We start from the raw sequence: 22,085 nt of genomic DNA on the forward strand, positions 1-22,085 counted from the left end.
GAAGCTGTCCCAGAGGCTCCTTACACTATCTTCGTATTTTTGGATTCTTTTTTCATTTTGCTTTTCCGGTTGGGTGTTTTTTGCTTCTTCATATTTCAAATCTTTGACTTGATTCTTGCTATCCTCTAGTCTGCTGTTGGGAGTCTGTATAATATTCTTTATTTCAGTCAGTGTATGCTTAATTTCTAGTTGGTCCTTTATCACAACCTGGAGAGTCTCATTAGATTTCTTGAGAGTCTCATTAAGTTTATCGGTGGTTTCTAGAAAATTCTTGAAAAACCTTAAAAGTGTGGTTTTGAACTCTATATCCAGTAGTTTGCTTTCCTCCATTTCTGTCATTTGTGTCCTGTTTCTTTGTCTCTGCATTTTTTTATGCTTCGCTGTGTCGATAGAGTGACTTTCTGAGCTAGGTGTCCTATAGGACCCAGTGGCTCAGCCTCCCCAATTACCTGAGGTAGACACTCTTGGTGCACCCCCTTGTGGGCTTTGTGCAGTCTTGTTGTAGTTAAGTCTTGATTGTTGTAGGTAACACTTGGAGGGATTGACCTTCAGGCCAATTGGCTGTGAGAATCAGCTGTGTCTGCAGTGGGAGAACTTCTGTGCTGGAGACACCCCTCCAGGGCAAGACTTGCTTCAATGGGGCTTTGGTGCTCACTGAGTCTGCCCCCAGAGTGTGACCTTTATGGATCTGAGGAGCTTCAATCTGGATCGTCCCACTCTGACCACTGAGCACACTGGCTCCTGGATCTCTAAGGAGATGCTAATCTAGCCTTTGCCTGAGGCTACCTAGCAGGAGCCAGCTGTGACGCAATGCCAGTTGCCCTGGGGCCTTGGGCCAGCTGCAGTTTGTTAGGTAATTATCAGATTGCAAAGGGCCAGGCCTTTCATATGCAAAAGCCTCCGTGGCTTGGGCAGGGCGGGGTCCCAGGGGATCAACAGGGCAGAGGGAGCAGTTATAGCTGCTCTCAGTCCTGCCCTCAGAGGCCCTGCTTCTCAGTGTCCTGGCAATCGCTGGAAGCACCTCTGAGAGAAAACTGCCCTCGAGTTCCGACTGATGCCAGACAGTCCAGTTTCTACCGTATGAGTCTGGGTCCCCAGAGACTCGCCCGGAACTGGAGCTCAGAGCTTGAGACTCCCTCCCGATTGAAAAAGACAACCATGTCCTCAGCCGCCAGCCCTCTCCGCATGCACCTCTGTACCTCTGTATTTTACTTCTGCACCACACCTCCTCTGAGTCTTGGTATGCTTTCTCTTTCCTTCTAGTTGTAGAATTTCCACTCAGCCAGCCTTCCTGTGGTTCTGGATGATGTCCATTCTGTCTTTTAGTTGTATTTTTGAAGTGGTTGTGCGAGGCAGCAATCTCCGGTGTTTACCTATGCCGCCATCTTGGTTTCCTCCACAAACCAAGTTTTTTTTTTCTCAAATAAACTCTTATAAAAATTATCTAAAAATAAACAAATAAATAAATAAATACCAGCAATGAGAAGCTAGTGAAGGGCTTTCAGTGGAGACCTGACATAATCAGATTTTTAAAAAGATCACTTTGGATCTAGTGTGGAGGAGGGCAAAAATGGAATCAAAGTCAGATAAGGAAGTTAATGGAGTATACAAGTTGAGTTTGGGGAAAATCTTAAGCTGGAAACAAACTCTGAGATGAAAACTTGTGCACAGGTGGCTTATTAGGGAAGACTTTCAAAGGGAATGAGAGAAGCAGGACTGGGCAGGGCAAAAGTTGAAATGCATTACAGTTGCAACAGAAGAGACTTCAGCTGATTCTATAGGATCTCTGGAGCTGGGATGAACTTCCAGAGTTGTTTCAATTTGAGGCCAGGGGACCAGGCCTTTGAACCCGTACATTAACCAGTCATTGATGACATGTAATCCCAGAAAAGGGGCACTGCATTTGACAAGACAGTTTTCTTCAGTCACAGGTAGTTCTCAGGGAAACATTCAGCTGTGAGCTATCAGAAACCAACACTCAGTGGCTGGGACAATGAGCACCATGATCCTGAAGGGGGATCTAGGCAGCACACCACAGCATCCACTACAGGGTGTCTGTGAGCCATCGATATCCCCACCCCAACTCCTGTCCACAGCTCCCTGGGAAGAAGGAAATGCAGACCAGAGTAAGGTTGGTCACACGCTGCCCCCTGGTGGTGCGCAATGAACAGGACATTGGTCAGCTGGTGGGCCAGGCTGCCAGGAGGGACAGGGAACAAAGTGTGTGACAGATAAGGGGAATCGGCAGTGCAAGGAAATCCTCTCAGGAGCCCCTTGCACAGTCTACCTAAAATTAAGGAAGGAAGAAAAAGGGGTTGAGGGGGAGGATTCAGAAACATGGGTGGGACTTGTTCATTCTTTCATTCAACCAACAGTTATTAAGTATCTATCATAGGACAGATTCTGCAGGGAGCTAGGATAAAAACAAGACCAATTTTTAAATTATTATTATTTTAAATATACTTTTTATTGTTGATGTATTACAGGTCTCTCCCATTTCACTACCCCCCTCCCAGCTCCTTTACCTCCTTCCAGCCCTTTACCTCCTACCCCCTACCGCGCCCCCCCTCCCCGCCATGTCTTCACTACCCTATTGCCCGTGTCCATGAGCCATGCCTATAAGTATATAAGTTCCTTAGTTTACCTCTTCTCATCCCCCCAACCCCAAATTGAGGTATGTCAGTCTGTTCCATGCCTCCATGCTTCAGGTCTTATTTTGTTGGTCAATTCATTCCATGTATTAGATTCCACAAATAAATGAGCTCATGTTATATTTGTCTTTCAAAGATTGGCTTATTTCACTTAGCATAATACTTGCCAGGTCTATCCATGCTGTCCCAAAGAGTAAGAGATCACCCTTTTTACAGTTGCATAGTATTCCATTGTGTAAATGTCCCACACCAAGGGACATTTTTAATCTATTCATCTACTGATGGGTACTTGGGCTGTTTCTAAATCTTAGCTCTTATAAATAATGCTGCTATGAACATAGGGGTGCATATATTCTTTCTGATTGGTTTTTGGGTTTTTTTAGGATATATTCCCAGAAGTGAGATTGCTGGGTCAAACAGAAGTTCCATTTTTTATTTTTTGAGGAAACTCCAGACTGTTTTCCATAGTGGCTGCATGAGTCTGCATTCCCACCAGCAGTGAACTAGTGTTCCCTTTTTTCCACATCCTCGCCAGCATTTGTTGTTTGTTGATTAATTTTTTTCATCCTCACCTGAGGATATTTTTTTTTATTTTAGAGAGAGAGAGAAACATTGATGAGAAACATCAGTTGTCTCCTGTATGTGCCCCGACCAGTGATCAAACCCACAACCTAGGTATGTGCCCTCACTTGGAACTGAACCCTCAATCTTTTGGGTACAGGACAACACTTCAACCAACTGAATCCCCCAACCAGGAAAAAACTAAAATTTGAATGCTTCTTTCAAAGAGTTAACATTGTAGTGAGCATTAGGGAGATACAAAAACAACTACTAATAAATAAAATATGATAAGTACAAAACTATAGGCACAGTACAGTATAGAACAACAGAGATGAGGTAGATGTTAATTCTGAAGGGCAAACTGACTTCGTGTAGGTGGTGATGTTTAATTTAAGTCTGAAGGGCAGAAAGAGTTCACAGAAGTTCTCTGGAAACTGCAGAATTCCAAATGTAGGTGGAAAGTGGCAAGTAAGGAGATGGGGTAATAACATTGGATAAATAGAAAACAGATTATAAAGGACATCAGTTACTATGTGATGTGAAAGAAGCCTTGAAGGAATTTTAAGCCTGAGAGTGATATGTTCTCACTTTTTTAAATGATGAATCAAGGGGACAATATTAGGCTGCTGATGGGGGAAACAAGTTGGTAATTAGAGTCCGATGTGGATTCAGACTCCATTTCTCAAGCTGACCAGCTATACGACTTTAAGCAAATGACAATCTCTCTGAGCCTTAGCATCCACACCTGTAATGGGGTTGTTGTGAAACTGAATGAGATTATGCATGTAAAGCTGCTGGCACAGAGCATGGCAGCTAGTGTCCACACAATAAACATTATCCCTCTCTCTTAACTCTCCAATGTGACCGTAAGTGCAGAGTTTAGAGGGTAGCTTAGTGTGTGTGTGTGGGGGGGGGGAGCATTTGGAGAAGTAGGAGGCCAAGAAGTGGCTTGGCAGCCATCACCTGAAACCAGGTGAAAGATGAGCCCTGAACTAAGACAGTGGCTATGGGGATAGACACAGATTTGAGAGATAATTGTGAAGTATACCCAAAGGTCCTGGTGTCTGACTGGCTATGGAGGATAAAAAAGGAATAGTCTAAACAGACTCAGATTCTTCTGGGGCAATTGGCTAGATGGTGGAGCCATTTGCTGAGATATGGAACCATGAGAGCAGGTCAGGATTATGGAAGAGATGATGACCTTTGGTAGGTTGACCAGCCCACCAGTGTGCACACCTTTAGGCCCAAAGGGGCAAACAGTCAGCTTTCTGCAGTGGGGTAGGTGTGGACAGAGTTTAGATGTTGAAACTGGAGGGAAAAGTCCCAAATACATACAGATGAGGTTGAGTGTGTGATGGAGTCTGGGTGGGAGAGGAAGACCAGTAGCAAGCCCAAGGCTACAGACCAGCTCTGCTTGTTTCACTATGTTCCAGCACAGAACTCAGAAATCTGAGAATCAAGATGGTTTCTGTTGCAAAGGTCAGAAATGCACTTAAAGTTAGCTTGAACAGCCCTGGCCAGTGTGACTCGGTTGGTTGGAGCGTTGCCCTGGTACACCAAAAGGTGGTAGATTTGATTCCTGGTCAAGGCACATACCCAGGTTGCAGGTTCTATCCCCAATTGGGGTGCATACAGAAGGCAGCCAATCAATGTTTCTCTCTTCTCTCTCTCTCTCTCTCTCTCTCCCTCTCCCCCCCCCCCATTCCTCTATTAAGAAGATTAAGCAAGAGAAGAAACTTATTGGTTCCTATAACCTAAATCACAAATTTGTTTCTCTCCATTCCTCTATGCTGGCTTGCATCTCGGCAGGTTCCTGCTTTGCAGTGCTAAGCTGACACCCAGAAGCTCCAGGCTTATAGTCTACTAGCTCAGCAACCTCAGCAAGGCAGGAGCTTATTTTGGAAGTTTACAGAAAAAGCTGAAGAGGGGGACCTCATGCTCATCCTTGAACATTCCCAATTGCTGAAGTCAGAGTGAGGAACACACAAATTGGCCAAGCTGAGAACCTACCCCCAGGAGACCCACATGACCACACAGACTGAAGAGGAGCATGGAGGTGCCATTATCAGAAAGGGGGAGTGGATGTCTCCCATAGACATGTTGAGTTTGAGGTGCTGTGGCATTTGGGGTGATACCCAGTGGTCTCAAATTGAAGAGAAATGTCTGGATGGAGACATAACTTGAGAAATTACCTGAGGACTTTTATGATGGTGGTTGGGTGCGGCAGATGCTTTCTCCAGGGGAATGTGGAAAGCATGACCAGGGCAGAGGCCCAAAGAAGACTGGCCTGAAGACTGTTTCATGGTAAGGCAGCGCAGCAGGGAGCCTCATCTGGAGAAGAAACAAGGATTTGGGAGTTGGGGACTGAAGAGACCTTAGAATTGAGACCCTGCAAATCAGAAGAGCCTGGGGCTCAGAGTACCCAGTCCCTAGAAAGAATGTCATGCCCAACACCCGCTACTAGACTTCCAGGCCCCGTGGACTCCAGCCCTTGGCTTGTCTGCCACCCAGTGTCTCCCGTCACTATCTACCCGGAGCAAGAGTCCTCAAAGTTACATCATGTGCAGTGGGCAGGGCGGGGCGGAGCCTCGAGGAGAGCAGCCCGTCCCCCAATGGGAGAGAGGGGTTTGAGGGCTAGGATGCGGGGGTGGGGCGCAGCTGGGCGGGCCCGGGACTGGGTGCCCAGGACAGACCGAGCGCTGGCCGGCTGGCGGGGCGGAGGGAGGGTCGCGCTGGCCCGGCTAGGTCCCGCCCCCGCATCCGCCCGCCCGCCCGCTTTTTAAGCGCCTCCCGCCCAGTCTCAGCTCCCTGTCGCTCCACCGCGCACTCTCCCTTCCCGCCTTCCATCTCTGCCAGGCTCCGCTACGTTCTCGTGCCACCCCACAGCCCCCGCCCAGTTGCCATGGCCGCTGTGTACCGCCCGGGCCTGCGGTGAGTGACCCCCAGCCCGGGGCCGGCCCGCACCTTCCGCGGAGCTCACCCCCGTGGCGCTGCCAGCTGTGCTCTCCTGCTGGTCAGCCTCGGCCTGGCTTCCCATCCAAGGGGGCAGCGGGCAGGGGGCGAGTGTTTCTCGATCCCGAGCTTCTCTGGCCGGACATCTTGCCTGAGATCAGGGGCTGCCTCAGCGGCCCCGGACTCTCCGTTTCCGTCCCCTCCTACCCTTCCTGCTCTGCTGATCTCTGCCCCGCGGTCTCTATGACACTCAGAACTTCCTTCCACCTCCTCGCTCGCCCCGCGTAGCCCCTTTCTGAGTCTGTTCCCTTTCCTTTACAGATGTAACTCTTGTGCTCAGGTTGCCACGAGGAGCAGTAAGGCCCTGGGGTCAAGGGTGCATGAGCTCAGGGATTGGCGCACAGCTCCCTAATGTAAACATCCATTCCCTGGCCTCCCCCACTGGAACCTGGCGGGAAGCCTGGCGCAGGCAGAGGGACCTGGGGCCAAGGAAAGAAGAGAGGAGGAGGGATCCAAGTTGCCTTCAATTCATATATGGCTGGCTTCACCCCCAGTCCAGGACAGGAGCCCCTAGGCCCTGCTTGTCTGCCTTCTCCCCCTTTTCACAGCTTCCTGTCTTGCCTCTGTAGCCTCCCTTCTTCCCCAGGTTTTGTTCCAGAATTTGAGCTGACCCCATCTCTCTCGCACAGCTGGTTCAGTTGGCCAGCCCACGTAGGTGGTCTCCGGAGCAAAGAAAAAGGAGCAGGTCCTAGTTAGAAGACTGGAAGGAGTGGTGGAGCCTCCCCAGACTGTGTACCTTTAAAATCAGTGCTCAGGGAAAGCCTCTCTGAGGCGAGAACAGACCCAGGTCCCAGGCACCCTCCTCCTTTGCCCCTGGGACCACACTGGTTTCCATCTCACTCTGCCCAGTGAAAGCCACCCCGGTTCACACTCCAGCCAGGCTCCAATCCCCGCATCTGTGGTCTGAGCTTCCTCCCTTCCCCAGGCTTACACCCTCTGCACTGGAGCTTCCTGCAGTCTGCTGTTGCACCCCACCACCCACACCCAAAGCTCTCTAGGCACATGTCCTCCAGGAAAGAGAGCCAGGGGAGGGATAGGATCATGTGCATAGGAGGGCAACTTCCCTTTCTTGGCCTTTGGTCTCTCTGGCTCACTCCACTCTGGGTCCAGGCCAACCAGAGCAGACCCTGCTTCTCCCTCTCCCAGGAATGTGAAGGGAGAGACAACAGGGACCCTACACTCCTGGGAATCAGGGCATGCCTAGCCAGTGACATTTCCCAATAGTCAGCCTTTCACATGGTTCAAAAGTAACTACCCAATGGCAATATTTTTGCAATCCTTTTGGACCAGGTGGGCGGCAGCAGATCTGATGCCTGAAACCCCAACATCTGATCACCTACTCTCTGTGCAAGAGTCCTAATCTAGAAACCGGGACTGCACCATCTCAAAGAACAGGTTCTTTACATGAGGTTTTCACAGTCTTACAGCATGCACACCAGAAGAAATAAATAAATAAAAATAGCTGCCTTTTTAACTTTGACAAAAGTAAACGGGAATGGAAAGAACAGGGATGAGAGCTTCCAATACCAAACATGAAGCTGTCACCTTGGCACAGTTTCCACACTTGGGCCCTGGGCACCTGTTCATTTCTAAACATTGACCAGACCTAGTTAAACATGGGCATGGACTAAGCCTGCACTAACATTAGCATGCCTATACATGTACTTCTACACAGCCTTTATGGTCATCTGGCAATACCTGCCCATTGCTGACCAGGAGACACCCTGACTAAGCCTCATAAAGGCCACAAGATACATGTCGCCTGAACCCATCCCACTCACCTACTCCAACCTGCTCTTCATGAGACCTGCACCCAGACTTGCTTTAGCATGCTCCCTAGCAGCCCCAGCCTCCTATCCTCCTGACTTGCCTATCCTGGCTCATTACCTGTTTTTTTCTCTCACAGGCTTAGCTGGCAGAAGCTGAGCCCCTGTGGCTGGTCATCACAGCGCAGCATCCAGACCCTGCGAGTACTCAGTGGAGATCTGGGCCAGCTGCCTGCTGGGGTTCGAGACTTTGTGGAGCGTAGTGCACGCCTGTGCCAACCAGAGGGCATCCACATCTGTGATGGGACTGAGGCAGAGAACTCTGCCACACTGGCCCTGCTGGAGCAGCAGGGACTCATCCGAAAGCTCCCCAAGTACAGTAACTGGTAAGCCCGAGCCCAGCGACCCACAAGATGGGGGCAGCTGCTTGGACTGAGGCCACTCACTTTGTCTTTACTAAGACAAAATGAGATTTAACTAGACCATCTCACTGGAATGAGCAAGAATAGGAGCTTTAGAGGAAACAAAGTCAGGATTTACTGGGAGTGGTCTGTATTTCTATGTTAAATAAAGAAGCAGATACAAATAAAAGCTTTTTCTTTTCTTTTTCTCACAAGTTCAGGGAGTTTTTGCCAGGAAAAGGGGCCTTTAGAGGGCTGGGGACCACGAGAACTACATAATGAAATATGGGCTTGGGCTAAGCCTGCAATAATATCAGCAGCTGGCTCCCCTTCATGTGTCCCCTTAAATGGGACATAACCTGGAGGAAGATTGAGGTGCAAATGGACGGGGAAAACAGAAGACCTGGAATCAAAGTTGGACTTGAAAGAGTGGGTCTGGGGATGAGGGAGACCTGCTGGCCATCATCTTCCTGATAATCCTCTCTCCCGCAGCTGGCTGGCCCGCACAGACCCCAAGGATGTGGCACGAGTAGAGAGCAAGACAGTGATTGTAACTCCATCTCAACGAGACACGGTGCCCATCCCGACTGGCGGGGCCCGTGGGCAGCTGGGCAACTGGATGTCCCCAGCTGAGTTCCAACAAGCTGTGGATGAGAGGTTTCCAGGCTGCATGCAGGGTAATCAGGGCAGGGACACAGAGGCAAGGGCACTGGTGGTATTAACAGGTTGGAACCCTTCCTCAAAGTGACATTTCCCCCCATAGGCCGAACCATGTATGTGCTTCCATTCAGCATGGGTCCTGTGGGCTCCCCACTGTCCCGCATCGGCGTGCAGCTCACTGACTCGGCCTACGTGGTGGCAAGCATGCGTATTATGACCCGGCTGGGGACGCCTGTGCTTCAGGCCCTCGGAGATGGTGACTTTGTCAAGTGTCTGCACTCCGTGGGTCGGCCCCTGACTGGGCAAGGTGAGCCCCTGCTCTGTCCATGGGAGGATACAAAGGCCTGTTTACACTCAAAGGGAACCCCAAATCCTTCCCATCCTAATTAATGAGACACCTAATTCCCTAGACCCAGTCCAGCAGGTCTAGATTGGGGGTGAGGCTGTTTGCAGAGCAGTTTGCACAAGATTGAGAAAGTCTCAAAGAATAGAGAGCTGATGGATATTATGAGGTGGGGAACTTCAACCATCCATTGGCACCACCTTTGCTCTCAACCCCTGATCCCTCTAACCCCAGTTTCTGATGCTCCTGCTAGCAGCCCCATGACCCCATTGTCCCCAGGGGAGCCGGTGAGCCAATGGCCATGCAACCCAGAGAAAACCCTGATTGGCCACGTGCCTGACCAGCGGGAAATCGTCTCCTTCGGCAGCGGCTATGGTGGCAACTCCCTGCTGGGCAAGAAGTGCTTTGCCCTTCGCATCGCCTCTCGGCTGGCCAGGGATGAGGGCTGGCTAGCGGAGCACATGCTGGTGAGGGCCTGGTGAGGACTGGGCAGCTGTGGGGGGCAAGGCAGTGGTGGGGCCTGGCCAGTCTGCCGCAGCCTTGCCTCCCCACTGCCAGGTGCCAGGCTGGTGGGCAGGGACTCTGCCCAAAGCCCAAAGCTTTGACCCCAAGCTGCTAAATGTTGGGGGGCTTCCCTTACCGCCACCCCTGGCCCAGTAGCAAGGCAATGCACCTATTAAGTGAATAAACATCAGTCCTCCCTGTTAATCTATAGCTGCCCTTCCTGTGCAGATCATGCCCTGACCTTTGGTGACTTTCCCCTCGTTCCCTTTCTCCCCAACATGCAGATCCTGGGGATCACCAGCCCTGCGGGGAAGAAGCGCTATGTGGCAGCCGCCTTCCCCAGTGCCTGTGGCAAGACAAACCTGGCCATGATGCGGCCAGCACTGCCAGGCTGGAAAGTGGAGTGTGTGGGGGATGACATCGCCTGGATGAGGTTTGACAGTGATGGTGAGTGGTCCTTGGATCATACTCTTGATTCTGGCTCTTACGAGAGCACAGAGGTATCCCCTCCACTGCGCATGGTGAGCTTTGTCAGGAAGAAACTTCTCCTGAATAGTCAGTCCATCTTTCCCTGAAAATCCTGGCAGACACACAAACCTTTCCTTGTCAGATCTAGGGTCCAGCTTAGGGCAAGAGAGGCAAAATAGGACCTTCCCTGGCCGACCCCTCAATTTTTCCTGGTTGGTCTTTCCTTTTTTTCACTTCTCTTAACAGGTCGACTCCGGGCTATTAACCCTGAGAATGGCTTCTTCGGGGTGGCCCCTGGTACCTCTGCCACCACCAATCCCAATGCCATGGCCACAATCCAGAGTAACACTCTTTTCACCAATGTGGCTGAGACCAGCGATGGTGGCGTGTACTGGGAGGGCATTGACCAGCCTCTTCCACCTGGCGTCACTGTTACCTCCTGGCTGGGCAAGGCCTGGAAACCTGGTACGTGGGGTAGGGGAGTCATGACACAGCTCCCAGGGCTCAGCACCTTGATGATATAAAATCCTTCACAATCCACAGGCATCTTCCAGGACCTCCAGGAGGCACAGGGGGTTATGAATGTTTAAAGTTTCTAACTCCAGGCAAGGTCTCAGTTCATATCCCAGCTCCATCAAGTACTGGCTTTGTGACTTGGTTAAACTGCTTAACTTCCTGAGTATCAGTTTCCCCATCAGTTGAATGGGGTAGCACCTATCACACAAAGTTGTTGAAGTTTTAAATGCATACAAAGGGTTTAGCACAGTACTGAACACATAGTAAATCCACCATAAATATAAACGAGGTATTTTTTTAAGAAGAAAAGAGGACTGTTTTGAAAATTATTATAGAAGCAATAGGGCTCACAACAGAATCCATAAAGTTTGACCTATTAGGAAGGGAGGAAGCCTGCCCCTCCGCCTGCCACTTGGTTCTCACCATCCCCCTATATAATAACCACTGTCTAAAGGTCAGTATTGTTGCCCTAGCCTGTTTGGCTCAGTGGATAGAGCGTCAGCCTGCGGACCAAAATATCACGGGTTCGATTCCGGTCAAGGGCATGTCCCTGGTCAGGATCGTGCAGGAGACAACCAATCAATGTGTTTCTCTCACATCGATGTTTTTCTGTCTTTCCCTCTCTCTTCCACTCTCCCTAAAAATCAATGGAAAAATTCCTCGGGTGAGGAATACCAAAATAAATAAATAAAGGTCAGTATTGTAACCCTTACCCTTTCCTGTCCCTCCAACACATACACTCAAATTCTTCTTCCAAACTGAATCAGACTAGTTCTTTAGCCTCTCCTAGAAGTGAGTTTCTCAACCCTGTCAATTCTCCCTGTGCCTTGCAATCCTGCCCCCACCCCCAACCCTGCACTCTGCCCTTCAGTTTTCTGTGGCCTTCAGCAGTCAGAGAGCCCAGAGACCGAGGGATGGGAGCAAAGAAGAGCATGTTGGGGGAAGGTGGCCCTATGGTCACTGGAGCCTATATTCAAGTTTTCCAAGCTGGCCTAGCAGTCACCCTCCTCGTCTAATCACCCTTTATTTTCTTCAACATCATCATTAAGCCCTCCTCAGTCTTCCTACCCAACTGAGAAATCCAAGAAAATTTCATATTTCCCTACAGGCTGATTCCCCAACCCTTTCATCATTTCTGGATTCAGGGCTATAACTAGAGCATGTTGTTCAGTTCCCAGCTTCAGTTCCCAGAATAACACCCTGTGCTAAGGACCTGAATTAGGGGCTGATGAAAGTGTAAGAGAGAGGGTAAAGGACAGCTCTTTCCTGAGAGTGGAGGCAGGAGCTGGTGGGTGGGAAAAGGGCAGGGATAACCAACTCTTTGACTTCCTTGCCCCCTAGGTCTGACCAGCAACCTCCAGCAGAGGAGGCACCATGTCCATTTGGGGTCGCCATGATAGTGCCCTACATACGAGTACACATTTGCCCCTGATTTGGTCCCAAAGCATCTCTAGGGCACCTGAAGGGGCCAAATGACCTGGGCTCCTCAGGTTATGCCTGCCCAGGTTATATCCTTGTCTGAGTTCTTCGAACCTTATCACTCCATCAGGGACTGGGCAGGCCCAGGTAAAACACCAACATTCTATTAGCTTTTTTAAAAAAAAACAATCGTGTTCTCTCTCTCTCTCTCTCTCTCTCTCTCTCTCTCTCTCTCTCAATATATTTTATTGATTTTTTTTTACAGAGAGGAAGGGAGAGGGGATAGAGAGTTAGAAACATCGATGAGAGAGAAACATGGATCAGCTGCCTCCTGCACACCCCCTACTGGGGATGTGTCCACAACCAAGGTACATGCCCTTGACCGGAATCGAACCTGGGACCCTTCAGTCCACAGGCCGACGCTCTATCCACTGAGCCAAACTAGTTAGGGCAAAATTCTATTAGCTTTAAAATCAATTTCTATTTGCATTTTGATAGCTCAAGGGTGCTGATGAAAAGTCAACTGTCTGAAGTACTCATCAGACAGATTCAGTTTTTGCTTTAGGTTTGAGTGTTTATTTAAATATCCCATAAATAAAGAAATCCTTTTTTTGCGGGGGTTGGGGGGGGGATTATGCCAACATCTAACTCCATTCCTTTGAACACTGGTCACAGTTTGGCATAAACATTAGTGCCCTGCTGAACCCCAATTCCTCTCTCTTTTCTCACACAGCTCAGCTGTCAGTACTATTATGGATAAATAACCTGATCTTTTAGGGGAAATGTCCTAACTCTCTACTCCCTACCACATGAGGTTGTAGGGAGCTGATGAGGCAAAAAGAAATTGTGCAAGAGTACATGCATGTGTGTGCTGGGGGTGGATTGCTCTTGGAAGTGATAGTATTTGTATTTCTTCTGCCAGGTGACAAGGAGCCCTGTGCACATCCCAACTCTCGCTTTTGTGCCCCGGCTCGCCAGTGTCCCATCATGGACCCAGCCTGGGAGGCTCCGGAGGGTGTCCCCATTGATGCCATCATCTTTGGAGGCCGCAGACCCAAAGGTAAACATTGTGTGGGTGCCATGCCGTGTCGGTAAAGGATCTGAGTCTACATCAGGGCCCACCTCCCTCTTGTACTCAAAGCTCAGGTTGCCAACTGTAGTTGTCTGTCTCCAGAGCTCTCCCCTGGAGAATACAAACATGGGAGGAGGCATGAGATTTGAAAATGGGACAGCTGAGGTTCTAGGAGAGAGATTAGGAGTCAGAATCACCAGAAAGGATGGAGTGAGTCCAATGAAAAGGGTTGCCTGTGACCCCATTCACTGGTTTTCTAGGAGTGCCCCTGGTATACGAGGCCTTCAACTGGCACCACGGAGTGTTTGTGGGCAGTGCCATGCGCTCTGAGTCCACTGCTGCGGCTGAACACAAAGGTGAGAACCTTTCATGGTCCCTCTCCCATGTGCCCACATTGCCTCTTCTCTCCCTGCCTGAGCCAGACCTTCCTCCTGCCCAGCCCTTTCCCCATTCCTTTTCACCCTACCCTGAGGAGATTCCAGAACCATGAACATTTTACAGTTTCCTCCAACTGGATGTCAGGTGCCCTTCTCTTTTCCAGTAAGCAGGAAGATTCCTTACCCATCCTTTCCCCTCCCCAGGGAAGGTGATCATGCATGACCCATTTGCCATGCGGCCCTTTTTTGGCTACAACTTTGGGCACTACCTAGAACACTGGCTGAGCATGGAGGGGCGCAAGGGGGCCCGGCTGCCCCGCATCTTCCATGTCAACTGGTTCCGGCGTGATGAGGCTGGCCGCTTCTTGTGGCCAGGCTTCGGAGAGAATGCTCGAGTTCTAGACTGGATCTGCCGGCGGCTAGAGGGGGAGGACAGTGCCCGAGAGACACCCATCGGGCTGGTGCCAAAGGAAGGCGCCTTGGATCTCAGCGGCCTGGGAGCCATAGATACTGCCCAGCTGTTCTCGCTCCCTAAGGACTTCTGGGAACAGGAGGTTCGTGAAATTAGGAGCTACCTAACAGAGCAGGTCAACCAGGATCTACCCAAGGAGGTACTGACTGAGCTGGAGGCCCTGGAGAAACGTGTGCGCAGAATGTGACCTGAGGCTCCAGTCTAGCCAGAGAGCACAGCATCCCCCTACTCCCCACTGCCACCTGGGACTAGGAGAGCAACTAGGCTTGCAGAAAATATGAGCAAATTGATGTAACATCTTCTGGGAGACTTGAGACCAGGCCAGAGGCCTTTTCCCACATGCTATCCAATAAGAGATGCTCATTTATTTTATACAACACTTGTGTTTTCATTTCCCACTTATCTTCACAGCTTCCCTCTAACACCAATTTCACAATCTTCTTCCAACTCCTCTAAGCAGCTGATGTCCCATAGACAGCTCTATCTACAAGCCATCTAAGTAGGAATTCCTGGGAGTAGGCACTATCTACTCTGTGTCCTGAGGTCTTAAAAAGGTGGAGTCCTTTGCCAGCTGCTCAGTACAGCCTCCAGGCCTAAAATTCCTGACCTTCCACTCAGACTAGCAGAAGCCTCTATAATCCCATTCTCCAGTGAAGTGGTTCACTTGTCAATTCTCAAAACTGTTCTTCCTCCTGCCTGACCTAAAATTGGGACTCACAAAGTATTCATGAAAGCTTATTCAATATTAGGACAACTAACACTTCTATAGCATTTTCTGTGTGCCAGGCACTGTCCTAAGCACATACGAAACAACCCTTTGAGGCAAGTTACTGATGAAGAAGCAAAGGCACAGAGAGGTTAAGTAATTACTCAAGGTCACAAAGTAAGCAGTAGAACCAAAGGTAAATGCTAACTGCAGAGCCATGTCCCTCACAGAAGCATAGACTTGTAGAAGCCCCCTATTCCATGCTTCTCAAACTTAAAAGTGCATATGAATCACTTGGGGATCTTACTAAAATGCAGATTCTCTTTCAGCAAGTCTGGGGTGGTCTGGAGATTCTGATTTTCTTACAAGCTCCTGAGTGATGCTGATGCTGCCAGTCCAGGGACCATAGTTTGAGTAGCAAGGCCTTGGCCTAAACTCTGAAATCAATTTGAGGGAAACTACAGAGAGAGAAAGATGATCCTACATAAATCAGGGGCATCAACTGAGGATAACTTCATCTGTGATCTGGATCAGGCTGAGTCAATGTATAAACTGAGGTGGGTAAGATAGAAGTCTGTGTAAGAACAGAAAAGATTCTAAAGGTCAGAGTGGACACATGCTAAAATACAGTAAGCAATGGAGTCCATTGCACTTCAAAATATACAGACAAATCCTCATCTTCATAAATAGCATGCGATGACTAAAACAATACGATCAGAAGCTGCATAACAGATGTTAGGCACATAGTAGACTCAAGCCAGTTTCTTTATCTGTAGAATACAGATATGCCCACATCTTACAGTATTGTTAAGATTACTAGTAAAAGTCAGTGGTGCCAGATACTCAAAACTATACCTGGCATGGAGTAACCTTTGAATATATGTTAGCTGTCCTCACCTTTCCACTCTGTTGATTAAATTAGGCTATGTAAGCCTATTATATATTACTGACTCCGCAGTTTAACAATAAAATCAGCAATATAAATAAAACTTAGAGGAAAAAGAAAATCAGTTTGGAAGTAAGTCCCTTCAGCAAAGAAGCAGGGAATTGGGGTTCTAGGCACCTTTCTGGTATCTAAATGCAGAGTGATGTGAATATGTTAGTCTTAAAAATGACTGTGTCGATTAGAATAAAATGGGGCTGTATGTCTATAGCTCCAGGTGAATGATAAAAGGTAAATAACACGTAATTACTAACATTTTAATTTTAAAATAGATACATAAAACAAAGCAAAGGTATAACTTAATAAACTAAAGTGAATACCCTTGAAACTATCACCTAGAAAAAGAAAAAGAACTTTGCCAGACACCAAAAGTAACCCCCCATTACCACCACCACACACACCTCCTCACCATGTTTGTATCCATCACAGCCCCTCCTTCCTGGCATAAATGAATACTATGGTGCACCATAATCACTTCCTTGCTTTTTTTGTTTGTTTTCTGTAGTTTTTATTACCCAAATGTAGATCCCTAAACATTATAGTTTAGCCTTGCTCATTTTCAAAAAATTTCATAGACTTTTTAAGTCTCTTTCAAACTATAGGTTCCTCCTCCATTCCCTTCTTTTACCTCAATTTAACCATTGAAGAATCCAGGCCTAGATGTTCAATGTTTAGACTCATTAATTTATTAGGGATTTCAAAGCAGCCATATCTAAGCTCTGTAGCTGGAATACTTTTACAAAGGGACACTCCCTTTATCTTTTACTCATTACCCTGGGCTACAGTTTATATACGAACAGCAATATAACTGCTTTTTCTTTATTTACCATCTTCATAATAATGATTCTTTTTCTTATCCTTCAAAAAAAATGACCAATTAGCCCAGTCAGTGTGGCTCAGTGGTTGAGCGTCAACCTATGAACCAGGAGGTCACGGTTTAATTCCTGGTCAGGGCACATGCCTGGGTTGTGGGATTCCCGGTGGGGGACATGCAGGAGGCAGCCAATCAATGATTCTCTCTCATCATTGATGTTTCTATCTCTCCCTCTCTCTTCAGAAATAAATAAAAATATCTATTTTTTAAAATAAGATGACCAATTAGTTATAAATTCACAAACCCCATTATGAACTCATGGATTTAAACATAATGTTTATTTTTTCTAAATTTTTTTTATTGATTTTAGAGAAAGAGAGGAATGGGGGGGGGGCGGAATTGATGTGTTGTCCCACTTATTTATGCGTTCATGGCTGATTCCTGTGTGTGCCCTGATGGGGATAAGCCTGCAACCTTGGCTTATCAGGAGGACACTAACCAACTGAGCTGAACTGCCAGGCCAGGGCCCCTAAACATAATGTTTATTCAATTATCCTTATTAATGCTCAAACTGTCCCATCGTTGGCCATGAGAACTAGGCTCCTGAGTCCTTTTGGCATTACCCTGATAGTGTCTGCTGGCTTCTTTGCTAAATTATTCCATGCTCATCTTATACACTTCCTGCCCCGACCTAGAATCAGCCATCTCTCCAAGCTGTGGTTTCTTTCTGTGGGTAATGGTATTTTAAGATATAAGTGGCAGAACAACAACAAGAAGATATAGGTGGCAGAAGTATTCATTGATACTGAATTAATCATTGTTTCTAGACCTTTTCAGTAAATAGGGATCGAAAAATAAAACACCTCATGCTGATAGTTCCTACTCAAACTCAGGGCTCAAGGGTTTTTAACGTCTTCTGTATCACATGTGTACCTCATGTCTGCCACACACAAAATTCTGGCTCTCAAGGACACAGAACATGAAAGTATTAGAAAACCCATAATTACTCAATTGCTTTATAGTCAACATATTTTAAGTCCTGGGTAAATTACCATACTTCCTCCTTTCCTCTATAAAGAGAATGCTGCAAGAAGATAATGTATAAACACATCATCAGTCACTTCAGAATTTTCCCTTGTGTTTCCTGGAGCTGGACCCGTGTCCCAGGAGCTCTGTGCAATCACCAGGCTAGGAGCTGAGGTGGGGAGCAGGACAGTGCCAGCCAGAGAAAGAAAATTTTGCTTTCCTCTCTCCTCTTTAGCCCAGCCTGCCCTCTAGTGGAGATGCAGGAAACCCCAAGGCAGGTCATGACATCTTAGCAATTACCAGAACTGGTTCTAAAATGGGTGCTAAAGGTAGAAAACCTCTCAGTGACTTACGTGTAGCCAGGAGAATAGAGCTATCCAAATGAAAAGCACTAACCTGTCACCAAGAAACACACCAAATTTCAAAATCATGAGAGGAAAGGCCAATAGAGTTTATCAAAATGACTTAATTTTAATTATTTTAAAAGAAATGCCATTTTCACAATGGGATAAAGACAGTCTATTCAATAAATGGTGTTGGGAAAGTTGGGTAAATACATGCAAAATAAAAAATGAAACTAGATCACCTTCTTCCACCATATACAAGAATAAACTAAAAATGGATTAAAGACTGCCCTTGGCTCTACCTGGTTTGGCTCAGTGGATAGAGCATTGGCCAGCAGACTGAAGGGTCCCGGGTTCAATTCCAGCCAAGGGCACACGCCTGGGTTGCAGGCTTGATCCCCAGTGTGGGGCATGCAGGAGGCGGCTGATCAATGATTCTCTCTCATCATTGATGTTTCTATTTCTCCTCCCTTCCTCTTTGAAATCAATAAAGAAATATATTTTTTAAAAAAGAAAACCGAATCATTAAAAAAAGAAAAAAGGCTGCCCTTGCCGGTGTGGTTCAGTGGTAGAGCATCAGCCAGAGTACTGAAGGTTCACTGGTTCAATTCCCAGTCAAGGATTGCAGGTTCCACGTACATTCCCAGTCTGGTTGGGGCATCGGGGCATGTTTGGGAGGCAACCAATCAATGTGTCTCTCTCACATGGATGTCTATGTCTCTCTTTCCCATTCCCTTCCACTCTCTTTCAAAATCAATGGGGGGGGGAAAAATCAATGAAAATAAAAACATCCTCAGGTGAGAATTAACAAAAGAAAAAATTTTAAGCTGTGGTACATATATACAATGGAATAAAATGTTTCTATCTCTCTCTCCCTCTCTCTTCCTCTCTGAAATCCATTTTAAAAAAATGTTTAAAAAGTACAAATTAGCCCTAATCGGTTTGGCTCAATGGATAGAGTGTCAGCCTGCGGACTAAAGGGTCCCAGGTTCGATTCCAGTCAAGGGCATGTACCTTGGTTGCGGACACATCCCCAGTAGGAGGTGTGCAGGAGGCAGCTGATCAGTGTTTCTCTCTCATTGATGTTTCTAACTCTCTATCCCTCTCCCTTCCTCTCTGTAAAAAATCAATAAAATATATATATATTTTTTAAAAAGTACAAATTGGTGCCCTGGCTGGTTTGGCTCAATGGATAGAGTGTTGGCCTGCGGACTGAAGGGTCCCAGGTTCGATTCTGGCCAAGGGCACATGCCTGGGTTGTGGGCTTGATCCCCAGTGTGTGGGGGGGAGGGGGCGTGCAGGAGGCAGCCGATCGATGATTCTCTCTCATCATTGATGTTTCTATCTCTCTCCCTTCCTCTCTAAAATCAATAAATATATATTTTTTTAAAAAGTACAAATTGGTAGTTACAAATAGTCACAGGAATATAAAGTACAGCATAGGAAATATAGTCAATAATATAATAACTATATATGCTGTCAGATGGATACTAGACTTATCAGGCAGATTACTTCATAAATTATATAAATGTTTAACCACTATGCAGTATACCTGAAACTAATACAAAGTAATATTGAATGTAAATTGTGATAATGAAAAAAGAAATGCTGCCAAGCCATTATGGCTCAGTGGTTGAGCGTCGACCTATGAACCAGGAGGTCATGGTTCAATTCCCGGTCAGGGCACATGCCTGGGTATCAGGCTCAATCCTCAGTAGGGGGCGTGCAGGAGGTAGCCGATCAATGATTCTCTCTCATCATTGATATTTCTATCTCTCACTCCCTCTCCCTTCCTCTCTCTAAAGTCAACAAAAACGTATTTTTTTAAAAAGTAAGGACTGCCCTAGCTGGTTTGGCTCAGTGGATAGAGTGTTGGCCTGTGGACTGCAGGGTCCCGGGTTCAACTCTGGTCAAGGGCATGTATCTCAAAACCAATCGATGTGTTTTTCTCACATCTCTCTGTCTTTTCCACTCTCTCTAAAAATCAATGGAAAAATATCCTCAGGTGAGGATTAAAAAAAAAAGAAAGAAAAAACTCATTTTGGTCATACAACCTCAGACTGTTTTACATTTCCATGACTTTTATATGTTTATTCAATAATGTACAAGTTCTAGAAAAAGAAAAAATAATAATGTACAAGTTTCATATTTCAAAGGCTTGAATTTGGGTTTCATTCCATTTTAGACTGGATTTGTAAGTGCTAAGTAGAAGGGGCCAAGAAGAGGAAAGGGGCCAAAAATGCATTATTAAGATAAGTTGAACAGTTATTTGTGTGTGTGTTTTTGTGGACCTCAGGTGCTCCAGGTGTATTAATCATATTGCAATGTTCATGCTATACCTTTGTCACTAATCCATGCATTTTGTTATTTGTTTAATGGTATAATGAGCGTGGGTATTTTCATACTTTTTTATGCAAAATTGAAACCATACTGTTTTTGTATCCACCATAATATGCCACCAGGAGAACCAACACCGTTTTGAAAACCTAACAATGAAACTGAACAGTTTCCCATAGCATAAAAATAGAAGACTACACCACCATTTTAATGTCTGCCTGGTATTTCTGTGTCCTGTCACATGGACCATAATTTATTTAACCAATCCTGTCCCATATTGGGGTATATTTGTTTACAGTGCATTGCTGTCAATAGTAAAACAAGTGTGGGTTCGATTGTACAGTGAGACGCCCTGAAAGCCGGCCCTGGTGAGCAGAGATAAACTCGGGTCTAGCAGTCTAGAGACCAGGAGCCCGACCCAAAGCACTGACCACACCCTCGCCCTCCCAGGGAGAGTGAGGCCCAGAAGGGAAGGCCGGGGGAATTACGAGCCCTTGCTCCCCTCCCTGTCTTCAGGGAGCTCTAGACCCGGGGCAGCTCTAAGCACTTCTTTTTTTTTTTTTTGTCTAAAAAATTTTTAAAAATATATTTTATTGATCTTTTACAGAGAGGAAGGGAGAGGGATAGAGAGAAACATCAATCAGCTGCCTCCCGCACGTTCCGCACTGGGGATGTGCCCGCAACCAAGGTACATGCCCTTGACCGGAATCGAACCTGGGACCTTTCAGTCCGCAGGCCGAGCTCTATCCACTGAGCCAAACCGGCCAGAACTTTGTCTAAAATTTTACATGTGTCCTTTTTCCCCCTCCTGACCCCCGCCCTCCCCCTCTTGAAGCACTTCTGAGGGAGTGCGGCCGGGGGTGCTGAGGTGCAGCCTGAACGCCGGACCTTTGCGCCCGGCTCAGCGAGGTCACTCGAGCCCAATCACCCGCCCCCGAGCTGGGCGATGATCCCGAGGCCTGGCAAGCCCGGGCCTCGGACTCAGGCGGGTTACTAATAAACCCGGAGGAGCGGGGAGGCGGCGGAGTGCTTGCACACCCTAGCCAGGTGGTCGGGGCCGGACAGGCAAGGCAAGGACAGAAGGTCGAGGGGAAGTTTGCAGATCCTGGAGGGCCAAGGGGGTGGGTGTCTAAGGGGAACTGACGGAACCTGACAGCCCGTGGAGATCTACCGGTGTGTTAGGGAGCGTCTACAAAGACCGCGGAGGGAAGCCAGGGGCCATCTAAAAAGTTATCAGGGCGGCTAAGGGGAGGCCTAGAAAGGGCGCTCCCCACGCGAACAAGGCTTCCGGAAGCTAAACCCAGAAAGGAGGGTATGGAGGCCTGGGTCCCGCACCAGTGATCTAAACACACCCTATAGGGCCGACACCCCTTGGTAGGGCCGACCGAAGCTTCAAGCAACGACAACAGGAAGGCTGGAGCCGGAGGGGGAGAGGGGGGGAAAGGAGGCCCTCAGAGATCATCTGAAAAGTGCGAAGCCACATGCATTTTAGGGACCGACATCAAATTGTATCCCCTGCTAAGACACCTCTCGGTAGCGAACTACCAACGTCTTTTGTAAGCTCCACCCCTCACCTATTAATTGTGGTTCCGTTATCTCTGATACAGGAAACAACCGGTTCCCCACTTACTCCTCCCAGCAAGTAGCGAACGCCCTTCCTCCGTCGCGCGCAGGCTCCTCCCCTCACTCCCAC

The 22,085-nt window shown here is 47.7% G+C and overlaps 2 protein-coding genes across 5 annotated transcripts in view; one reads left to right on the forward strand and one right to left on the reverse strand.

The window, feature by feature from the left end:
* NRL (neural retina leucine zipper) overlaps nt 1-22,085 on the reverse strand; it is a 30,941-nt gene that overhangs the window by 8,559 nt on the left and 297 nt on the right. For 2 of the 4 annotated variants that reach the window (XM_081088551.1, XM_081088553.1), the window contains exon 2: nt 5,405-5,543. In XM_081088551.1, coding sequence (XP_080944677.1) covers nt 5,405-5,469 — 65 coding nt within the window. In that variant the 5' untranslated portion in view covers nt 5,470-5,543. Of the gene's footprint in view, nt 1-5,404; nt 5,544-21,966; nt 22,083-22,085 lie in introns of those variants that run through there. The other 2 variants (XM_081088552.1, XM_081088554.1) reach the window with 2 other exon arrangements.
* Nucleotides 6,029-16,201, forward strand: PCK2 (phosphoenolpyruvate carboxykinase 2, mitochondrial). Its single transcript, XM_081111930.1, has 10 exons — nt 6,029-6,143; nt 8,131-8,376; nt 8,884-9,068; nt 9,155-9,358; nt 9,674-9,861; nt 10,183-10,345; nt 10,613-10,831; nt 13,224-13,361; nt 13,634-13,729; nt 13,955-16,201. The coding sequence occupies exons 1-10, from the start codon at nt 6,115-6,117 to the stop codon at nt 14,407-14,409; spliced, it is 1,923 nt and encodes a 640-aa protein (XP_080968056.1). The 5' UTR covers nt 6,029-6,114; the 3' UTR covers nt 14,410-16,201.

Source organism: Myotis nattereri (assembly GCF_964212035.1).
Source record: "Myotis nattereri genome assembly, chromosome: 1".
Taxonomy (NCBI): domain Eukaryota; kingdom Metazoa; phylum Chordata; class Mammalia; order Chiroptera; family Vespertilionidae; genus Myotis; species Myotis nattereri.